At 41.8% G+C, this 20057-nt stretch overlaps 1 protein-coding gene across 1 annotated transcript in view; it reads left to right on the forward strand.

Annotated features, from left to right (window-relative positions):
• The window catches only part of HGFAC (HGF activator), a 40873-nt gene that overhangs the window by 1321 nt on the left and 19495 nt on the right, over positions 1–20057 (forward strand). Inside the window, exons 2-7 of the mRNA XM_010087534.1 lie at positions 303–357; positions 2131–2227; positions 7405–7478; positions 12362–12475; positions 13516–13647; positions 14981–15091. Coding sequence (XP_010085836.1) covers positions 303–357; positions 2131–2227; positions 7405–7478; positions 12362–12475; positions 13516–13647; positions 14981–15091 — 583 coding nt within the window. The remainder of the gene's footprint in view (positions 1–302; positions 358–2130; positions 2228–7404; positions 7479–12361; positions 12476–13515; positions 13648–14980; positions 15092–20057) is intronic.

The following is a 20057-nucleotide window of genomic DNA, read 5'->3' on the forward strand; positions in this document are numbered from 1 at the left end:
TCCTGCTGAGAGAAATAGGAGATGTGTCCCTTGGCAGAAAAAAGATATAATGGAGCAGAGCGTTGGCATTTTTGTGCTGTGCTGGGTTTTCCTGGTTTAACAGGACTTTCCACAAGCCAGTGTTTATCTACCGTTTCACCAGACTGTGCCCCAGCAAAAGTCACACACAAATAATAAGATCTTTGCAGAAGCACTGGGAGAAACACAATTTCAGGGCACCCTGGAAAGCATGTTTGTCTCTAAAGGATGGTTCCCAGAGTGAATTTTTGTCTCCAATCCACATTCTTTTTTTCTCTTTGTAGCACCACAAATCTGGGGCAGGAAGAGGCTCAAAACATGAGTTCACTCACCCACAAGGTACAAAGCCAAATCTAATAGGTTTCCTGACAGTAGGACTGATGTGCCTGTCTGTATCCATGCTGTGCAAGCCAGTAGTAAGCCTGTCTTTGTTTCAACATGAATAACGATTATGGAATGATTATGCCAATATTAATTTGTGTAGAGGGGAATTTGGAATTAGCTCAGGGATGTCAGGTAATTTTCCTTCAGGTGTGGATTAATGAAAAGGTGCTGATGGGATTTTGGTTTGTCTGAGCTGGTGTGGCTTATATTCACTCATAACAGCGTGGCTGTAGATGTGCAACTCCCTTTCTTTTAATCAGAACTGCGTCTGCCCTGTGAGTTTAAAGTACATAAGCTCTTTTTAAGTATAGGTTCAATTTCTGCTACAGAGTTTGGAGAAGGGTTTGAGCCCCATGAAATTTTCTTGGTTGCGTTTGTTTTGATGGCATCTAAATGATCAAACATCCTGGCTGCGTGTGGGCATTGCAGACTTCAGTTTTTAAATCTTTTCTTGTCCTGTGCTTTTGCTGCTATGGATTACAGAAATTGGGCTATTAGTGGTGCCTTTACAGCTTAGAACAGTCTTTTACATCCTTTGGGATTCAATATGTCTGCTGAATGGGGATGTATTTTCACAACGCTCCTAACTGCTTATAAGGGGATGTATCAGACAGAGAAGGTAAATATCTGAACATTTGTTAAATTAGTTCAGACAATGAAAACCAGGCTTGAAAAATGGGTAGCAGAGGGGCTGGCAGTAGCTATTTTGCAATGTCAGTTAATGAGTTTTTGGACCACAGGGAGGGGTTATTTTTTCTATAATACTAATAACTGGCCTCACAGCTCTTTGAGATGATGAGTCTGGGCTTGCGAGGGTTAACAGATATCGCAAGGGTGTGGAGAAGCCCCAGCCATGACTGAAGGGGTAAGCTCAGGACAAGGAGCAGTTGTACACTGCCACCGAAAAAATGGAAATGCACGGTGCTGCCAGCTCGGTTGTATGCCCCATTTCTCTCCCACAGCAATGGTTGGCTTCCCATTCATGCTCCCGGCACTTAAAACTGATTGCTTTTAGTTTAGTGGTTAAATAAGCTCTGACAGTTTTTCATTGTCTTTTTTATCTTCAGTCTCTCCCATTCTCAAGACTTGTCTTGAAGAATTTTTTTTCTGCGAGACTCCCACTAGCCTTCCTTAGACTGCCATCACTGATGTGATGAATGTAAAACTTGCCCTTTTTAGACATTGGTCCCATCAATTTCTTCACACTTGTAAGGAATCTGCTTAGCCCAAAGGGAAGGTGGTATGATCAAAATTATCTGTCTCCTTCAACCTTTAAAACCTTCTTTCTCTTGGCTGTTTCTATTTCAGTTTACACTTTCTGGTGCCTTAATTATTTTAAACAGATGTTAGAATGTGATATGGAGCCTGAAAGGATAAGACTTCAGAAATTAATTTAATATGCTATTACAATACTACATAATTAGAAATGATAATTGCAATTAATGAATATAATTGGCATTTGCTGTACCAGAAATTGCAATATCTTTTGAGCTGAAACGATCTGAGATTTTTATTCTACCACAGAGCCCATGAATCTTTGTTGATTTGGCCATTACATAAGATTTTAATTCTCTTCTTAGCATTAGAAGCTGCAGAGACACATAGTCCAAAGTACAGCAGAAAAACTGAAAGATATCTATCCTCATAATTTCATGTAATAACATATAATATATATACCTGTGGGTTGGATTTGAGCTGCGTGATGAGATTTTTATTCTTGTATTTCAGTGTTTACGGAGGATGGAAATTTATGCAAATTTCCTTTCCGCTACGGTGGAAGGTTTTATCACTCGTGTTTATCAAATGTATTTTCCAGAAAGAAATGGTAAGTTAACATTGCTCACAAATGAAGACAGCATTCAAATGAAAATGTCATCCTGTTAGTGCTTCAGTCTTGTTTTTAGAATAATTGACTTGAGCTTGATGTCGTGCCCAAGCAGAGCCATGCAGTTCTGCTTTTAGTCATGGCCCTGAGGTCCAGACTCATGGCCAGAGGGGAGCGAGCCTGGGCACAGGGTTTGCATGACCACAAAAAGCTCAACAACTGCAGAAATGTTTCCTTCCTGGCCTTCATATTGGAATTGCAACTTATATGAGTGCCAAGAGCTCATACAGAGAGGGCAGGAGTGATGAAACGACCTGATAGAAACCCTCTGCTGAGAGGGGAGGTACAGACACCTGTAAGAGAGAACACTTGGTTAAGCAATTGTTTGACTTGTGTGAGCCATACTTGTACTGCAGCAGAGACCATCTGATGTTTGAGGAAAGCTGGTTCTTCCCCTCCCATATCTCTAATTTCTATACAGATTGGCACCAGGCCCCTTTCGGACAGTGCAGTACTAAGAGGTGAGGTATTACTCCTGCTTGTTGGGTAATGATTTATTCTGTCAGTGTGTTTAAGGCCAGGTCTCCTTATTTTGGGCAAAGGTTATTCTTTTCCATATGCAGAAGTTGTTAAAAAGGATTCGTTATTCATTTTGGGATAGGGGCAGTCAGGTGGGAACCCTGCCGCAGCAAGCACTGAATAGACGAGACTAACTTTGCAGACGAACCTATCTAATGGGCACATATTAACAGAAATCAAAGGCAGAAAAGCAAGGAATATATGAGTACTGGTAATGTGAAAATATATGCACAGATGAGCTATGTGAAAGGCACATACTTGCATGTTTTCAGGGTGGAGGTGAAATTTTGCAGAGTTTATTTTACTTGCCCATGCAGGGCAGAACTCTGATTTTGTTATATTGGACTGTCTAATTTTTTAATGATCTGAGGAGAACACTTCTGAATTTCCCCAACATCCATAGACACAACCCAGATAAGAGAAGCCTCAAGGAAACAAGAATTTGACAATATCTTAACTAAAGAAAGGGAACTGTAATAATTTTCCAGCTTGAACCCTGTCTTTGATGAACTGTAGCCACAAAGAGTTTGATCTTTGGATCCACTTAATTTCATGCAGTGCTTAAGATGATGGATCTTGTTAATACATAACTCTCTGTGTATTTGTTTTCATCTAGTTAGGCCACAGAAATGGAAAAAAAATTGAAGAAGCTGTGAATGGATGGGATCCAAGGTTAGAACACACTTTAGAGCTGACCTTGGACAACTTGCTCTTATGCTTCTGATTTTTAAAAAGCCATTTACAAGTGAGGAGGCAAGGAGGTTTTTCAGCTGTTTGGTTTTGACAGGCAATTTCACCCCATGGCTGACCTTCTGGCCAGTGTTTATGCTTCTTTCATAAGCTAAAAGCAACCTAACATGTGACTTCAGGCAGAGAGGTGCTGGGAAAAGAGCCCCGAACAGCAGTCGGGAAACCTGCTCTGTGCATTTTTGTGTGACTTGGCACTAGCCCGTGCTGGACTGATGCTGAATAACTGATCCCAGGGCACCTGGCAGGCAGCAGGTGAGGGCAAGGCTTGTGTCCTTCCTGCGACTGCCTGCCTGTGAGCTGCTAGTAAGGATGGAGATGGTGGGAGGCTGGATGCTACTTGTCTCTTTGGGGTCAAACGCAAGGAGAACAGGAGAGTGCTGGATTATCCACTTAATGAGTCCATGTCCTTAGTCCTCAAGTCATACTTTAAGGCAGGACTACAGGCAAAACAATACAGTGTGAGCAGCGTGAGCCAAAGCCTGCTCCAATTGGCTTTAATTTTATTATACATTTTCTCATACTACATATGACACAGATATTGTCTGCTAGCCTATCATATGAAGTATAAGAAAAAGATAGTTCTGCAGAAAGCATTTAAGAGCAGTGTCTATCTTAATACAAAGCTGGATATCTCATTTATGAAAGCAACTGTGTTAATTCAAAGGGCTAAATGTGGGAGGCAATCAGATATGACCTTGTCCATTTGCAACATTAAATCTTTCAACATAAATCAGAGTCCTGACCACAGTAACCTACTCCTACTTACTCTGAGAGAAAAAACAACTTGTATCTTTATAAATAAATATTGAAAACAAGAAAGAAGACAAAATAATTGCAGTAGTCAAATAACAAACTTCCTTTAACAGCATCCTGTATTGCATTTCCCTTTAATTATAATCTGTTTTCACAGATAAATTCCTATTCAGAGGCCTCTTACCAGGTACTAAAGATGTCATGTAAATTTGCCTTTTTTGTTGAAGAGAAAAAATTAGCTGGAACTGTTCCTAAAGTTCATTGGTACCTCCAGAAAGACAGAACAGTGCAGGGACAGACAAAATGGGGGTGCAATGGACACCCGTGAGAGCAAAGGGGGAGGGTGGTCTAGGTTGCAGCCAAGCAATTTGAATTAAAAGCTGCAGAGTTTATACCAGTCCTGGAAATGAGAAGGACCTGTGGGGTGAGCCAGGAGACACAAGCATTGGGCTCTGAATTTTGCTGGTGCTGGTGGTGGTTGCTCTGGCATTGTCAGGTGAAGTCTGGCCATCTCTTGTGGTCAGGACAACACCTAAAAAGGTCTGAGGGAACTGTGACAGCACCAGGCGTGATGGCAGAGCTCTTTCCTTCCACCAGTCTGGCTCTGACCTGAAGCTTTGTTTACTCTCCAAAACATCCTATTAATAAGGCTCCCAATGCTCCTGATGGGTAAAATATCCCGCTTTCCATTTATCCTGCCTACCAGTTAAGCCTCGTCTCTGATACACCATTTTGTCCATCCATTCCCATGTTGTTTACCATGTGTAGGTTTAAAATGTTGTTTAAATCAATCACTAGAAGTGTACTTTTCTGGTGTTATTATTGCAGTATCTGTGTCTTTAAGTTTTCTCTTTTTTATTGACAATTTCATGTGACATATAAAGACATTTGTTGTCTCATAAATTTAGAGTGTAGGCCCACTTACAAGTAGCACAAAGAAATAAGAAACCCATTTGGTTGGTGTGGCTGCTGGAGGTAACATCCTGGGAGACCAAAATATCATCACATTTTTAGTGAGCCTCCCAGCAAAGAAGAGATTTTAAAAATAAAAGGAGAGAGACTAGGGAAGTAGCTTTGAGGATGCTGAGCTTCTCCCAAACAGTGAGAGATATGTAGAGGAAGATACAAAGGGATTATGTGAATGTACAAGAAGCCTGGCACTGAGGAGACAGCCTGGCATCCCAGGGGAGGACCAGCCTCTTCGTAGTCACTGTGAGGTGACAGGGAAGGAGGGGGATGGCTTGTGAAGAGCATTGGGTGGGAGGACCAGTGGGTTGTGGAAAGCTGGTGGAAAAAGCCTCTGTCAGGGTCTCTGATGACAAAAAACATTTAAGATGGGAAAACCTGAATTATCCATTTGCTTAGAACTTGGCTGCTACTGGACAGACTCCAAATTAATTTATATTAATTTGCATTTAAATTGTTCCCCCCCCACAACAATCAGAGCTTGCTTGAATTCTTTAGATGTATACGAGGCCTTTTCCATTTGTCTCTCCCACGCTGCTCTGTGTAACATTGCTCTGCTAAATCAATAATTAAGTCAGTCAGAAAAGTTTGGATTCTCCTTCCACATCATGTTTGGCACAGATGAAGTGTTCAGTCAGAGACGGTTTTTCCAACAGCAACACAAGCAGTGCACGGCCAAGAACCACTTTTAACTTACTCCTCACCTTAAACCTCATGCATAATAGACCATCCTTTAAAAAAGCACGATCCACTTCCCACCGAAGGAGCACAGAGAAATTTCCAGTAACTCCCAGCAGAGTCTCATGGGCCTTAAAGCCTGTGAGAAAACAGCCTCTTTACGAACCTGTCAAGTTAATCTGCACTAGGCTACCGAGCGCCTTTCTTTTTGTGCACCTTATATAATTGAGGTCACCAAACTTAATATGTGTGGCCTACTCAGATGTTCCGTAGGAATGAAAGCATTTTTAATACCACATAGCATCTAATTAGGAAGCAAAGTAGGGCAGTTAAAATGGTAGACATGCTCTACAACAAAATTTCACTCTAGCTTGTGATATCCTAGGGTGAAAAACTATTTGATAACACAACTGTTAAAGGTATGATAAAAACATACATAATAAAAACAGATTATCCGGCACATTAAATAAAGCAAACTCCTATTTTTTCCAAAGCCATGTAGCCACTCATTTTCCTGTGTAGTGACACCTGATATTTATTTTGCTGCATTAGAACTGGGTAGGGAGGATGTTTTGGTGGATGGTGCATTGGGACACAATGTGGACCTCCAAGGCTCAGCCTCAGTTCAGTCACACACGCCCTGTGTGGCCCTGGGGAAGCCTATACGTCTACCTCTGCAAATGGAGAGTAGCAGCTTAGTGCTCCTTGGAGTGCTATGAGCCTTGGAGGTAAGGTGGGTAAGGAAAGTGCATCGATAAAAGAGGTGTCCAGGTTTGACTCGGTAGGATTCCCACGAGCGGTGTGGTGTGCAGGATTCAGCCTGCTGCTCTACGAAAAGGAGACGTTTTATCTGTGCATTTGGAAATAACCTCCATGTCACTTATTTCCTCATTTTGTCTGGCAAGTCAAAAAATAGAAATACTTTAAAGGAACTGAGTGCAAAATATGTTTGCCACTGAAAGCCAGGAAAAAGTCCCTTTGTGGACAGTCTTCTGCTTCCATAGATTATTAAAATAACTAACAGGCTTAAAAAAACGGGTTGGGTCCTGTTTTGCTTCTTTTATAGTGAATAAAGGACACATAATTTATTTGCTTTGCTTTTGGTTTTTATTTATGTCTTTCATTTTCTAATTTTAGAAATAGAAAGAAGGTTGGGTTTTTCTGGAGGATTCATTGGAGATCTCAGGTCCTGCTTTGACATCTCGTTCTTAATCTGTTTTTTTTTTTGTTTTGTTTTTTTGTTTTTTTTTTAGGCAAATGGGGCAGAGGATCTTTAACAAAAAAAAAATCATATTTTTCCTCTGGTATTAAGAGATTTTGAATGAAACAGATGCTAATTAGGAAAAAAATTATGAATTTCCAAGTGGACAAAGAATGAAGGCCATATAGTTTCAGTGCAAACATCCAAGTTGTTTAAGGCTGCACTAAACTGCAGCTTTAATTCTTTTCAGGTGTTCAACAACACATAACTATGACCGGGACAGGAGATGGGGACACTGCGCTTCGTTGTCCAAAGACTACTCAGGTAAGGCGAGCCATTGCTGAGTCGCTCGAGGTACCTGGCTCCTCCTTTGCCACCTGCAGTAAGGAGGGATGGTGGCTTCAGTGCTACTTTTATTTGGTGTGTGCAGAACAAGCCTCCACATTAGGTGTTCCCAGTTCTCTGCGATTCTGCATAATTGTAACGTTGGACTGAATATCACACAGTCTTTAATTCACTTTCTGTTGACTAACTTGAAGTCATAGAGAGAAATGATGGTAACGCCAACATGGAAATCTGAACTCCTTCTGGAGCTGAGCACAGAGGTGTTCGTCTTCTCCTCCCTCATGGTTTGGATGTGCCTTTAGTTTTCCCCACATTTAATCAGTTATGTTTTCTGTCTCTGTGACCAGTTAATTTTTTAGAAGGTACAGAAACATTTTGCACCCTGTACAACACACAGCCATCATTACAAGCCGTCCTCCCTGGAGATCTCAGGGCAAAGAGCAGACCTTCAAAACCAGACTTCCTGGGGCTTTGGGCTGTGACAGAGAAGACAAGAGGACAGACGCATTCTTTCCAGGAGTACAGAGGGACAATGAAAGGGTTACTTAGTTGAGCAGTGCTATGGCTTCATGTGGTCACCACACTCCAGTGCTACAATTACCTTATTGAGGAAGTCTGTCTGAAAGGGGAAGCCAAGGTCTGCGGCAAACTGCTTTCTATATAAGTCACTTTAATTGGCATGCTGGGTGGAAGCATCACGTCCCAAGCAGTTCGGTGGGCAACATGCATCCCTGTCCTCAGCAGTACCTCGATGGCCAGCCCTTGCTTGTCTCTGTCTCCCTGACTTGATGTTTCATGAGCTGGATGCTGGAGAATCTAATTTTATAAGGAACGTATATATCTAATTCTCACTTTATACAATGACAGACCAGCACTGAAAATCAGGTGTTGCACTGATCAGACTTGACACCCCTGAGGGTTTATTTGGCTCTGTGTCTAAATGCTGATCTCATGTTCCTTTTTTCTACTTCGCACTACTTTCAAATGCGACCTATCTTGTTTAGTCTGCAGGATATGACCAGATGCCCTTAGATGTTCCCTTCCTACTTTCCAACAAAGGGCATTTTCCACCCTCCCCTTGCAGTGAGTTTTCTGTCAGGTCAGGAGACTCATAGCCAAGCTGATTACAATCTACCAGAGCACTTGAAAAGCCAACGTTAGCTGAATCATGCTGAGAGTCTAAAATTACGCAGTTCATAGCATCACCATTTTGAACTTAGCAACTCTAAATTATTTTCCAGCCTGGCTTTAAAACAGATTAACAGTAGATCAGAGACAAATGACCTAACCCCAAAACAAGCAGCAATGCATGTGCCTTTGTAATGCAAGTATGTCAGACATGGACATAGACTTCATAGACAGTTCATACTTGCAAGAGTCAGGTTATGAGAGCTGCACACACTTATTCATGTGCTCTCACAAAGCCTAAAATGTTGGAAGCGGTACCTCAAGACTGCTTTAATCCTCCATTGAAACACTGGCTGTCACAGTGGTGGCTGGCTGACTCAAGGAGGCTTTTCCAGTAGCTGAAGAAGGAGCTCTCCAAGTCCAGCGCTGCATTTCTGGAGGTGCCTTGTGGCACCTCTGTCCCTCCCTCAGCCCATCGCCATGGCCCTGCCAGCCCCACATGCAGCCACCTCGGCAGTGAGCTGGCTGCCCACAAGCCTTTGTGGGCTTTCTGGTTCATTTTTTGCCTGCTACCCACCGCAGCATTGGATAAGGTGGTTAGCAACAAGAAAGCCACCTTGTCTACCTGCCCCAAACTGAGAGTATCGCTGTAGATACCCCTCATGCCACTGAGGGCCTGCCCTGGCTACTGTTTTTTATCAAGAAATAAAGAGTTATATGTGTGAGAGAGGAAAGAAAAGAGAAAAAAGAAATCACTGCTGGCTGCTCCAAGGAAAATACTTTTTTTCTGGAAGCATTAATAATTTTGTAAAATTAAATAAAAAAGTCTTTAGCTCATCATTTACTTATAAACATAAGTCTACTTATTTTTTTTTTTAAGCTGCAAGCACTGTTTTTGGACTTGGAAAAGGTTTAACAGGTTGTCAGCCATAGTTCAAAGAGAAAAGGTTTATGGTGAGGTTGAAAGGAATGAAGGGAATAACAGCTGAGGGGAATTTCAAGTAAATGGAGGAAAGTTGACCTATTGGAGAAGATCTCTGGGAAAAAAAAAGGCAGTCAAACTGAATAATGCTGATCTTTAAAATGTGGAAAATGTATGATTTAATTGTGCAAAAAATCCACTAAAATATTACATCTTTGTGAGAATCTCAACCCCTTTATAGTCACTTGAAAAGCAAGAAAAAATTAAATGTTGGTGGAAGAAAGTATCCTTTGGTGATGAGAGATTGGTGAGGAGTATGCAAACCGGGATGGGGAAGGACCTGCTAGAGAGCAAGGGCTGAAGCACGGATGTTCTCTAGGCCAAGAATACCATGTGTACTTGAGGAATAGACTTGAAACTATCAGGGCTGCTTACAAATTAGTGTTAAGCAAGTGGTGGAGGCATTGATCCAGAAAAAGACATCTGCTAACTTGGAGAGAAAGTTTAACCAAAAAGCCTTTAGCTTCAGGATGAAGTGAAGCTCAGGTATGAAGGCTCTGTTGGAGGGAGATGTTAGTACCACAGTGTGCCAAAGTTAGTACCAAAGCTCGCTGTATCAGCACCCAAAGCCCTGGTTCAAATGTCCCCTGAAATCAGGGGGAGCTTTATCCCTGCCTTCAGGGGGTGTTTGCTCAGGTTTCTGAGAAGATCCTCCACTCTAAAACTGTGGAGAACGTGTGTAGTATCTACCTGATGTGACACCTTCATACCCATGGCCACTGGGGCTGTACATGCCTAGCTCATATATATGTATGTACTTATATGCATGAATGTACATGTGCCTATGCGTGGGGCTTCCACATCTTGGGCAGTCTGTTAGGACTATCGCTCTGAATGTATGGAAATCTTGAACAAATGACCAAAACACCAGGGAGGGCCAGGCTTGGGAGAAAAGTGGTGGACAGTGAGCTTTTTTAAGAGACATTTGAACTGATATAGAAAGAAGAAGTAGAGTGGTGTGGGCTGTGCAGACAGGAGGAAGAGGCATTACCCCAGGAGGGCCTCTGGGGAAGAGCAGTCCCAGTTCTGGGAAAGGTGGGTGGCAGAAACAGAAAGCTTTTGTGGGAAGATATGGGTAGAAAGGGGAGACGAAGCTGCTGCTCATTCAGCAGAGCCTCAGAGAGGTGAAGCTGAAGTCAAGGTGATTGCTAGCAAACATGGAGTGTTTTACCCATGAGGGTGGGGAGATACTGCTGGGTGGCTTTAGACATTGGCTGAGCAGGCAGGGAGTTGGCACTCCCCAGGTAATGGATAGTTAATGGTGGGCAGGATCCCCTACAGGGAGATATGATGTATCCATGAGTAGAAGTTTTTCCTGAACTCCAGAAAGGGTGGAGAGGGATGCAGAATACCCTAGGGAAGTCAGGCTGGAGTGGGTGCTGAGGGACTCCAACTGGAAGAACTCTTTGTGGATTTAACGAAGGTACAACAAATGACTTGAGCACCGCTGTACCAGAAGATGGTGTAGAGACCAAGTCACGATTCTCCTTTGAGGAAACATTACACCACTAAAAGTTTCATAACTATCAGACGGCAGGAACAGTAGAAATGTCACTGCCTTTACTTGTTTTCCCTTGATGTTATCCTGGAGTGAAACTACCAGTGAATACACCTAGGCTTACTATCTGGTATCAATTACACCACTCTATTCCGAAGTAAATATTTTGATCTGTGCAGGGGAAGCTTCTCATTTATGTTGCTGTAGCAGAGTTCAGGATGTACCTTTCATGCTTTGCTTCAGCTCCGTATGTATGTGCCTGTGTTTCCATACGTTGCATCCCATGATTAGGAGCACACACTCCAGCTGAAGGAGCACCTGGATTCACTAACTTTACAGTTGCCCTTGCAGAGTTTGACTAGCATTAAAAAAGAGGATTCGAATGCAGACAAGCTGTTGGGCCAGCTCTGCAGCACGTGTAAAATGTGATGTTGGTTGACTCCAAGGGAGATGCACCCCTTGACACAGCCTGAAATCAGGGACATCAGCTGGCCAGCAAGACTCCTACAACTTTTGCATCGCACATTGCCAAGTAAACCTTGCATCACAGGAGTCAGAGGGTTGTCCTGGCACATTCTCTCCTCTCCCACCCTGTTTTCCCATGTTTTAGAAAATTCCTTAACAAGCAGTGATGAGGCTGGTCCAGTTTAATCTTGCTTGGCCTGATTTACTCGGATGTGCCCTTGTTTTTCTTTAATATTTTTCTCCTTTGTTCCAGCTGTCCATTAGTTTTAGACATAATCCAAAAATCCATAGCAAATTCTTCTGTCGAGGGTTGTCCTTTGTGTAATTTGGAAGAGAGATGCACAATCCCGGTCACGGATGTTGAGAAGCGAAGCGTGCAGGGCAGTGATCCGGGCAGAGGCAGAGCCGCAGCCTTCCCTCCCCAGTGTAAAGGGACAGCTCCATCTTGTGGGCATTTGTCCCATCTTCTTCCTCACCGCAGTGGCAGCTCTGGGAAGGGACTTCATGGGTGCATGGACCTACCACCTTCGTCCAAATGACTGGGGGGAGAAGGTTCAGCTCAGTGATTTACCGTACATTTTAAAAAAGCTGGATAAATATAGCTGCTATACAGCTGGAAACAAACCCCATGTAAATTGGCTGGGTAAATATTGTTTCAGATTAGCAGGTGTTACTGAAACCACTGTGTGTTGAACCAAAATCGTTCATGTAACCAAGCCAACGCCTAACACAACAAAGCCCGGCTTATCTGGCACCTGTTAACAACAACGTCTTATGTGGCCTGTCTAGATCACTGCGCAAACAACCCTTGCCAAAACGGAGGGACCTGTTCTCTCGCCCACGGCCACAGGATGTACCACTGTACCTGTCCTGAGGAATTCACCGGCGAGGACTGTCAGATGAGTAAGTATCTTTCCATGAGTGTTACAACATGAAATATGAGCAGTAAGTAGAGCTCATTAACGTTTGCTTAATGAAAAGGTAGTGCTGTTGTGTTGGGAGAGACCACTGCAGTATGAATGTTTGTGTAGGCGGATTTCCAAATGGTTATGACAGACAATCCATCACTGATAGGACAGCTGAAAATAGCTTGATTATACAGTTATAAATCCAAGCGTGCTCTGAGCCAGTGAGCTATTAAGCTATGGGAAACACAAAGAGCCTCTTCCCCTCCCTTTTCTGTTTTTAAGATTTAAATATCCCTTACATGCTTGGAAATTACTAATAATACTATCCAGTAGGTAGGGCAGGAAGACATGAAAAAACAACAAAATTTCAGGTGACACCTTATCCCTTATGTATATTCAGACATGGGTCTATTACAGCTTGCCCTGTGATGTCAGCTTTACACCTGGGCAGCTACTCCACCTTCAGCAGTCATTTCCAAAGGAGGAGAGTCAGGCCAAAAGGCTTTACTTGAGTGATTTTTCCAGTTTTATGGTGGTGTCACTCCCAAGTTACTGCACATCAAGGAAGGAATTAGGCTTTTACACTGAAGATTTTCAGTTGCACTTGCTGTTGTTTAATGAAGACTTTTGCCTGCAGCTCTGGACTTCTCTCTTGACACAAGCAAAGAAGCCTTTCTCAGTCCTGGTGCTCTATCACAGCCCATCATCTGTGGATGGTGCAGTAAAGTGGGACAGACATAAGTATATAGCACTAATTTTATTTTTTGTGTTTGCTCAATTAACTTTTGGAAGGGCGATGGTGATAGTGATGCTGAAAGGGCTTTAGAAGAAAGCCAGCTCTGCCTTGAGGTTCTTGGAGCTGCTGGCTTAGTGCCTGCACACCGTGGAGGCTGGCTTGGTGGGGAAGCTCCATCAACAAACATTATCTGCTCAACAGGAGAAAAGGGCTGAGCAGGTAATGATGGTGTCTGTTGTGCCATTCCTTGTAGGAAATAACCTCAGAAAGCTTGTGTTGTTTTTTAAACTGTGTTTCAGAGAAATGTTTTGACAACAGTCTCTACGAGTTCTTTGATGTGGGCATGAGCTGGTCAAGAGTCCAACAAGGAGCTGTGGAGCAGTGCATGTGCGTGTACGGCCAGATCGAATGCGAGAGAGTTGAGCACAGAAGTAAGGCACTATATTGTATTGCAGGTATTGTCCCGTAGGGAGTGGGGATATCAAAGCCAGAGTGGCATTGTACACAGTAATGTTGCTCTCGCAGCTCATGTACCCTCCCCAAAAACAAACATTGTAGCTTACCTTTCCAGGTGTGAGCAGTAATTCTCACCCAGGAAATCACTTCAATGTGTCCATCCTTATTTGAGGAAGCAATTTTATGCATTAAGCTGAATTTTAGGAGGACAGCTCAGTGCTTTATTTACCAGGGATGCAATCTTGAACTGCAGCATGTAAGAATATGCAGCAGACTAAATAGTAGAAGTGGTAAAATTTCTGTTCTCTTCCAAAACTGTAATGTGCCTGAGAGGCACACCCTCCTCTACTCTACCCCTGCACACCTACAGCTGCTTCACATTGCTGGTGCACCTCTGGGATTGTTTCCCAAGCCTACCCTACTCTTTAGTTGCCAGCATGTACGCTCTACCTGCCTCCAGGATCCCATTTGCCCTGTGTCAGCCCCAGAGTCCCCATGATTTTTGGCCCGACATACCCATTCCTGGCTGGGGTGATGCTTATGTTTTGAAGCCTCCTCCTTGTTTTGAGGCTCCCTGGTACCTGACACAGCTGGCCAGCTAGCTGTGGGGCATGTGCTTCAGGTTGTCACTTATCTGATGAAACCAGCACAGCACATCCTTTTTGGAAGGTGAGATGGTGGGAAATGAACTGGTATACCTCACCTACATATGTGCTCTGGTATAGTTAGCCTGTAATTCAGTCTGGCTGTCTTTTATCCTGCCCTTTGAAATAGGTAGGTGCTTTTATTCCCATCTCACAGAACTCATTGAGTTGGTGGCTTTCTAGGACGTTGGGAGCCCATGGGACAGCTGAGAAATTTGATAGGACTTAATACTTCCCAGTCACAGATCCTAAATATTTAACTGAGTTCCGTGCTAGATACTCTACTATAAATTTTAATGCAGCTCAGCGGTAAACTTGGAATTGACAGAACTCTCTGTACAGAAAGAAATGCTAATGCCACCACCATCACCACTAGTAATAATAATCACCACCCCCTTTTTTTATTGTTCATTGGTAATATTTTTCAATAACTAGGCTGACATTTTCCAATAAAAGTAAAAAAAAAAAAAAAACCAGACAGACGTCAATAGGCAGAAATCATCAGTTTCCTTTAATTTATATCGTGTAGGTCTGAGATGAGTAAAACAGGAAAAACTTACAGAAAATTTATATGCATGGAGAAGGTATACTAAAGTAAGTTAAAATGAATCAATTCTCTTGAATAGTTTGTAGCTTTGGTTTGATCTTTGGTTTCTGCTTGTAGGTTGTGTTCATGATCCTTGCATGAATGGTGGAGAATGTAAAATGGTTACCTTCAGTGGGAAAATAGTATGTGATTGCAAAGAAAATTATGCAGGAAAGTATTGCAATATCGGTAAGTATAACAGCCTACTGGTGAGCAGAGAATTTGGAGTTTTCATCTGGGTGTAAAGCTAGTGGCTTTTGCCTCTCTTGTATTCTGCTTTTGCAGACATTTCTTGTAATAACTGAAGAGTCATACAGAACAAGTGTTGAAGATAGTCCTCCAGTGTAAAACATAACACAGTCTTCACCACCGAGGCCCTGATTCTAAAAATATTTGCTCCTGTCCTTAACTCTCTGGAAAATTAAGCACAGAAATTTTAATCCAGTTACTCATACCCATAAAAAGAGTGCATGCTTCCATTTTGCAGGATCAGTAACAATGTTGTACTCTTGTGCAAATGCTTCCCCACAGATCCATGTCACTCTAGGTTGTTGTGGGAAGCAGACGAAGATAAAATGCACACCCTTTGTTTGCATTACCTTGTACTTTAAAATAATAACACGTTTAGCCCAGTACAGCTTAGCTAAAAATCCTAAAACAACAGTGGGTCAGGGCAGAGAAATCTGCCTTTTGGTGCCTACATGTTAGCTCTGTGTTGCTTCCTATTAGATGTTACGTAGTTTTTGGTATCATTTTCCTCCAGAAGATTTAACATTTCTCCCTGCAGGGGCTAAATCTGCTTATAAAGCTTACCTGCATGCTAAATCATCAGGTTATATCAGTTGTTTTCAAATACAGCAGGTTTTAGGCATAAATTATATTAGAGCTTCAGTCACACCAACCTGTGATCCCATCAGCTCCCTGGCTATGCCTTTGTAAGCACACAAATCCCAGGGCTCATCAAAATTGAAGACAAGACTCCTGGTAGCTATGGTGGGCATCTAGTTGGTCCAAATGGGTGGCGGGGTAAAAAACATGGTAGTGAACACTGGCATATCAGTATGCTGATATGCTTTTTTTGTTATTCTGGTGATTAACAAGTAGTGTAGCCATCTATTCAAGCTGGGAAAAAAAAATCCATTTGAGAGACCAGCAGTGCAGCTAGAATAACAAAAAGCAGGAGTGAATTAGCAGATTGGATGGTGTGTGAACTGGTCCTGAACCTTCACTCGCCAGGTACTCAACAAATCATGCAAAATGGGCTTGCGACTTTTTTAAGTCCCTCCTCAGGAGCAATATTGTAGCTGGTTTTTTTGTCCTTTAGCTGCCCTAGGGAGACTTGTCCCAGGCTTTGCAAATGCTGCTGTGATGATTTGGTTGAGGGGCTGCATGTGCATTATGCAGATGTGATCTGGCATCTTCGGGAGGACTGTGCACTGCTTGTCTTCAAATAAAACTGCTTTTCGGATTCCTATTTCGTTATCAGATTCCCCTGCCCGAAGTGGCAATGCTGTGCATAAACATCCACCCAGCACAGCCTGGATTATAAATATCAGGATGACAGTGTTATAGCTGTAATACTGGTTTCTGTCTGACTAGCTTAGGAGAAGAAACAAGCAGGTTCTCTTTGATTACTTTAAAATAATAAAGCAAACATTTGGTTTGCTAAACAAATGGCTTTAGATGCTTACAATCCATCTGTGTTCGGCTCCCTAACACCCCCACACGAAACGGGAACTGAAGGATTGTGTCAGGACCTTGCAAACAAGTTTAAAAATGAAAAAAAAACTCTTTGCCACGATTGAGTCATTCTAAATTAATGCAAATAAATGAGTGCTGGGGTCTATAGAGCTGGTGACACAAGGGCAATGGCACTCTGGTGAAAGCATTGGGAGCTTGTGCTCTCAAAGCACATAGAATGGATTTTAAAATAGATGTTGGATTAAGTTTTTCTTCAATCCTTCAATTTGATGCTGTGAGTATGGCAGGCTTTTTTTCCTTTGTTTTTCTTTTTACTGTCTTGTATAATTTCACTTATCTGAGAGGACTGAATCATGAGGTTCCCCTTTAGTTGGAATATGGTTATGCTTATAGCGCTTGATTCAAAGAAAGTTACAGTGTCTCCAGAATGTCTTTTGTCTAAATTATTCATTTATAGAGGTAACCTTAAACCCAATTTGTGATGCAAAAATGTCTTCTCTTCTTTTAAAAAAATAAAACAATCAATTTAATAAACAGTAAGTACCCCAAAATGTTATTGGGCTGTGATGTGTTTGAGGTCTCTCTGATTTCCTTTGCCCTTGACTTCTACAGGAGGGATGCGGAAACAGTCTTTATCAGGGAGTGTAGTGAGAGGTCAAGGGGTAACGGTTATAAGCTGAAAGAGGGTAGATTTACATTAGATATTAGGAAGAAATTTTTCACTGAGAGGGTGGTGAGGCACTGGAACAGGTTGCCCAGAGAAGCTGTGGATGCCCCATCCCTGGAGGTGTTCAAGGCCAGGCTGGATGAGGCTTTGAGCAACCTGGAAGGTGTCCCTGCCCGTGGCAAGGGGGTTTGAACTCGATGATCTTTAAGGTCCCTTCCAACCCAAACCATTCTACGATTCAGTGATTCTATGACTGATTCTATGATTCTATGATTCTACAAAGAACAACCAGTCTTCATATGCTTCTAATGGAAAACCAGCTAATTTATCTTGACGTCAAACTCATGACTATTAATAAACAAGTTGCTATCCTGGGTCAGCTCATAAGTCTAAGTACTACTACGAGCACTGGCAAAGTAGAGGATGACTGAAGACTAATGAAAGTAGCAGGAAGTTACTGAGAAATACTTCTGGTTGACAATTATCTTAGCAGGTGGCTGGACCATCATATCTGATAGACCTTTACCTGTTTTCCATGAATTTGTCTAAACTCTTTAGAACTCCTTGATGCTTTTGCCTTTCACAGCATGCTGTGTCAAGAAGTTTGAGAATTTAAATAGATGTGATAAGAAACAGTATTTTCTATTGTTAGCTTAAAACCTACTTCCTGGTAATTTCATTTCCCCCCTTTGAACAGTGAGTAACAGAATAATAATAACTTCTGTGATTTTACAGATACCTATTTATCTGTCCATTAGTTGTTTCTTTTTTTGGACTACGGGGTCCCTGTCAGTACTCAAAAATAATCTTTTCACTGTTCTTAAAATTCTCCTGCAAACAATCATTATGTATATATGTGTATATATATTGTCAAGCCATTATCATAATGGCAATGCAGCTACTGGCAAATGATGAGCTGACTTAAAAAAAAATATGGGAGGTGATAAATGTAACATAAAAGATATCTATAACAAAGGAGATCAATATACAAAAGACAGTTTCTAATCTAGATTCCTATTCTTTGTGGTAATATATTATTTTCTAGCCCTTAAAGAAGAAACTTTCAGTACTAAAGAAAGAACTGCCATTTTAAAAGTTGCTCTAACACATTTTATATGCATAAGATTTCAGTGAAGCTTAATTTTAAAAGAAATTAAATACATCACCAACAAATCCCTCCCCAAAGAGATGCTGTTTAAAATTGTTCAAGGATACATTTTTAATTAAGTTTAATTCACTGCCCTTAAATATGCACTTATTTTAAGAAATAAGGATTTTGTATTAAGAAAGTAGCTGCATTCACTTTGGAGACAGAGTTCTTGCTAAGAGAGCTCTGAATCCAGGCTTTAGGTGAAGGTTCAGGATTAGTTATCCAACCATGAGGAGCAATAGTTGTCTTGTACAGAGAAAGTTACAAAAAGGGCCCAGACCCAGGCACTTTGGTAGTGCTAAATGTGAGGAAGAAGTGAAACCTGAGAAGGATGTGAGTGTGATATTTTAGCTCTGGCCCAAGTTGGTAAAGGGAGTGGAGAGGGAACTTCTGGGGACATGTTTAACTTCAGAAGTATTTAACTTCATTGGAGGTGATAACTTACGACAAACAGTTATAAACATGTAATTCTGAAATTATGTTGATACTTTATGTTTCTTTGAGCAGACAGGAGCCATAATAGAGATGTTGGGTGAATACGGAGGGACATAGAGCTCAAGAAAGAGGGGGAGCCGTTTGGCCAGAGGACAGATAATCCATTATAATAAGCATTTATGCACATGTTAAAGGGAGTTGGAGGGTGAAGGAAGGAGATGTAGAAATGTTTTTAAGGGATTGGTGCCTTTAGGTTTCTGTGGCTGAAAACCCACCATTGCACTGGTGCTATTGGCCTTAGTTGATATGCAAGTGGAAACTAATGCATATTTTGCCCCATTTACTGGGTAAAAGCCCTTCCATCTCCTTACCATTGCTTTGGTTCTGTATTTGGGTGTGGGTGTTTAGTAAATTTTGGGGTCTCATTTGTATTTTAGGTTTATTCTTGATTTATTGGAGAGTATGTTAGTGGGGCATCTTTATTCTGTTTGATTAGCTGCCAAGACTTTTCCTGAAACATGTAGTCTATATAGGTGGCTTTGTTGTGTTACTGTTGATCAGAGTCGTATGTGGACAACTGAGGTGGTGTTTAACGCTACAGATTTCAATGGTTTGTCAGCTTTTAACTCGATTTTTAGGGTGCAGAATTACCACAATCTTTGGGTGGTACAATGTTCTTGATGTCTAGATGGGGTTTATTTCTGGCCCATTTGTTGTATTAGGACTCAGCAACAGCTCAAGGTCTGTTCTTGTGGAACTATTTGTAAAATATGCAACCTGGTCTACTGGAGGGTGTCCCTGCCCATGGCAGGGGGCCATGGAACTTGATGATCTTTAAGGTCCTTTCCAACCCTAGCCATTCTATGATTCTATGATTCTATGATTCTAAAACTCTAAGGAAGCCATGTAATATAGTAAATCAGTGGGATGGATGACTTATGGCAGATTTTGGTGCTTTTCATGATTAAACTCTTGAAGAGGTAGAAAGCAGGCACACGGAAAGCCTGTTTGGATTTGCGTCACTGTGGCTGTGAGTTACAGTAGATGGTAGGTTCAAGAGTATTGGGGGGACTGCACAGGAGATGATATGTTTGGAGGTTTCTTTGGATTAAGGTTTAGGTAGCAATAATGTTTTTTCTAGTATTCTGGTCATGATAAAGTATGAAGTTATTGAAGGTGTTTTTGAAAACTCTTTATGTTTT

Source organism: Pterocles gutturalis, unplaced genomic scaffold (genome assembly GCF_000699245.1).
Source record: "Pterocles gutturalis isolate BGI_N339 unplaced genomic scaffold, ASM69924v1 scaffold16666, whole genome shotgun sequence".
NCBI lineage: Eukaryota > Metazoa > Chordata > Aves > Pterocliformes > Pteroclidae > Pterocles > Pterocles gutturalis.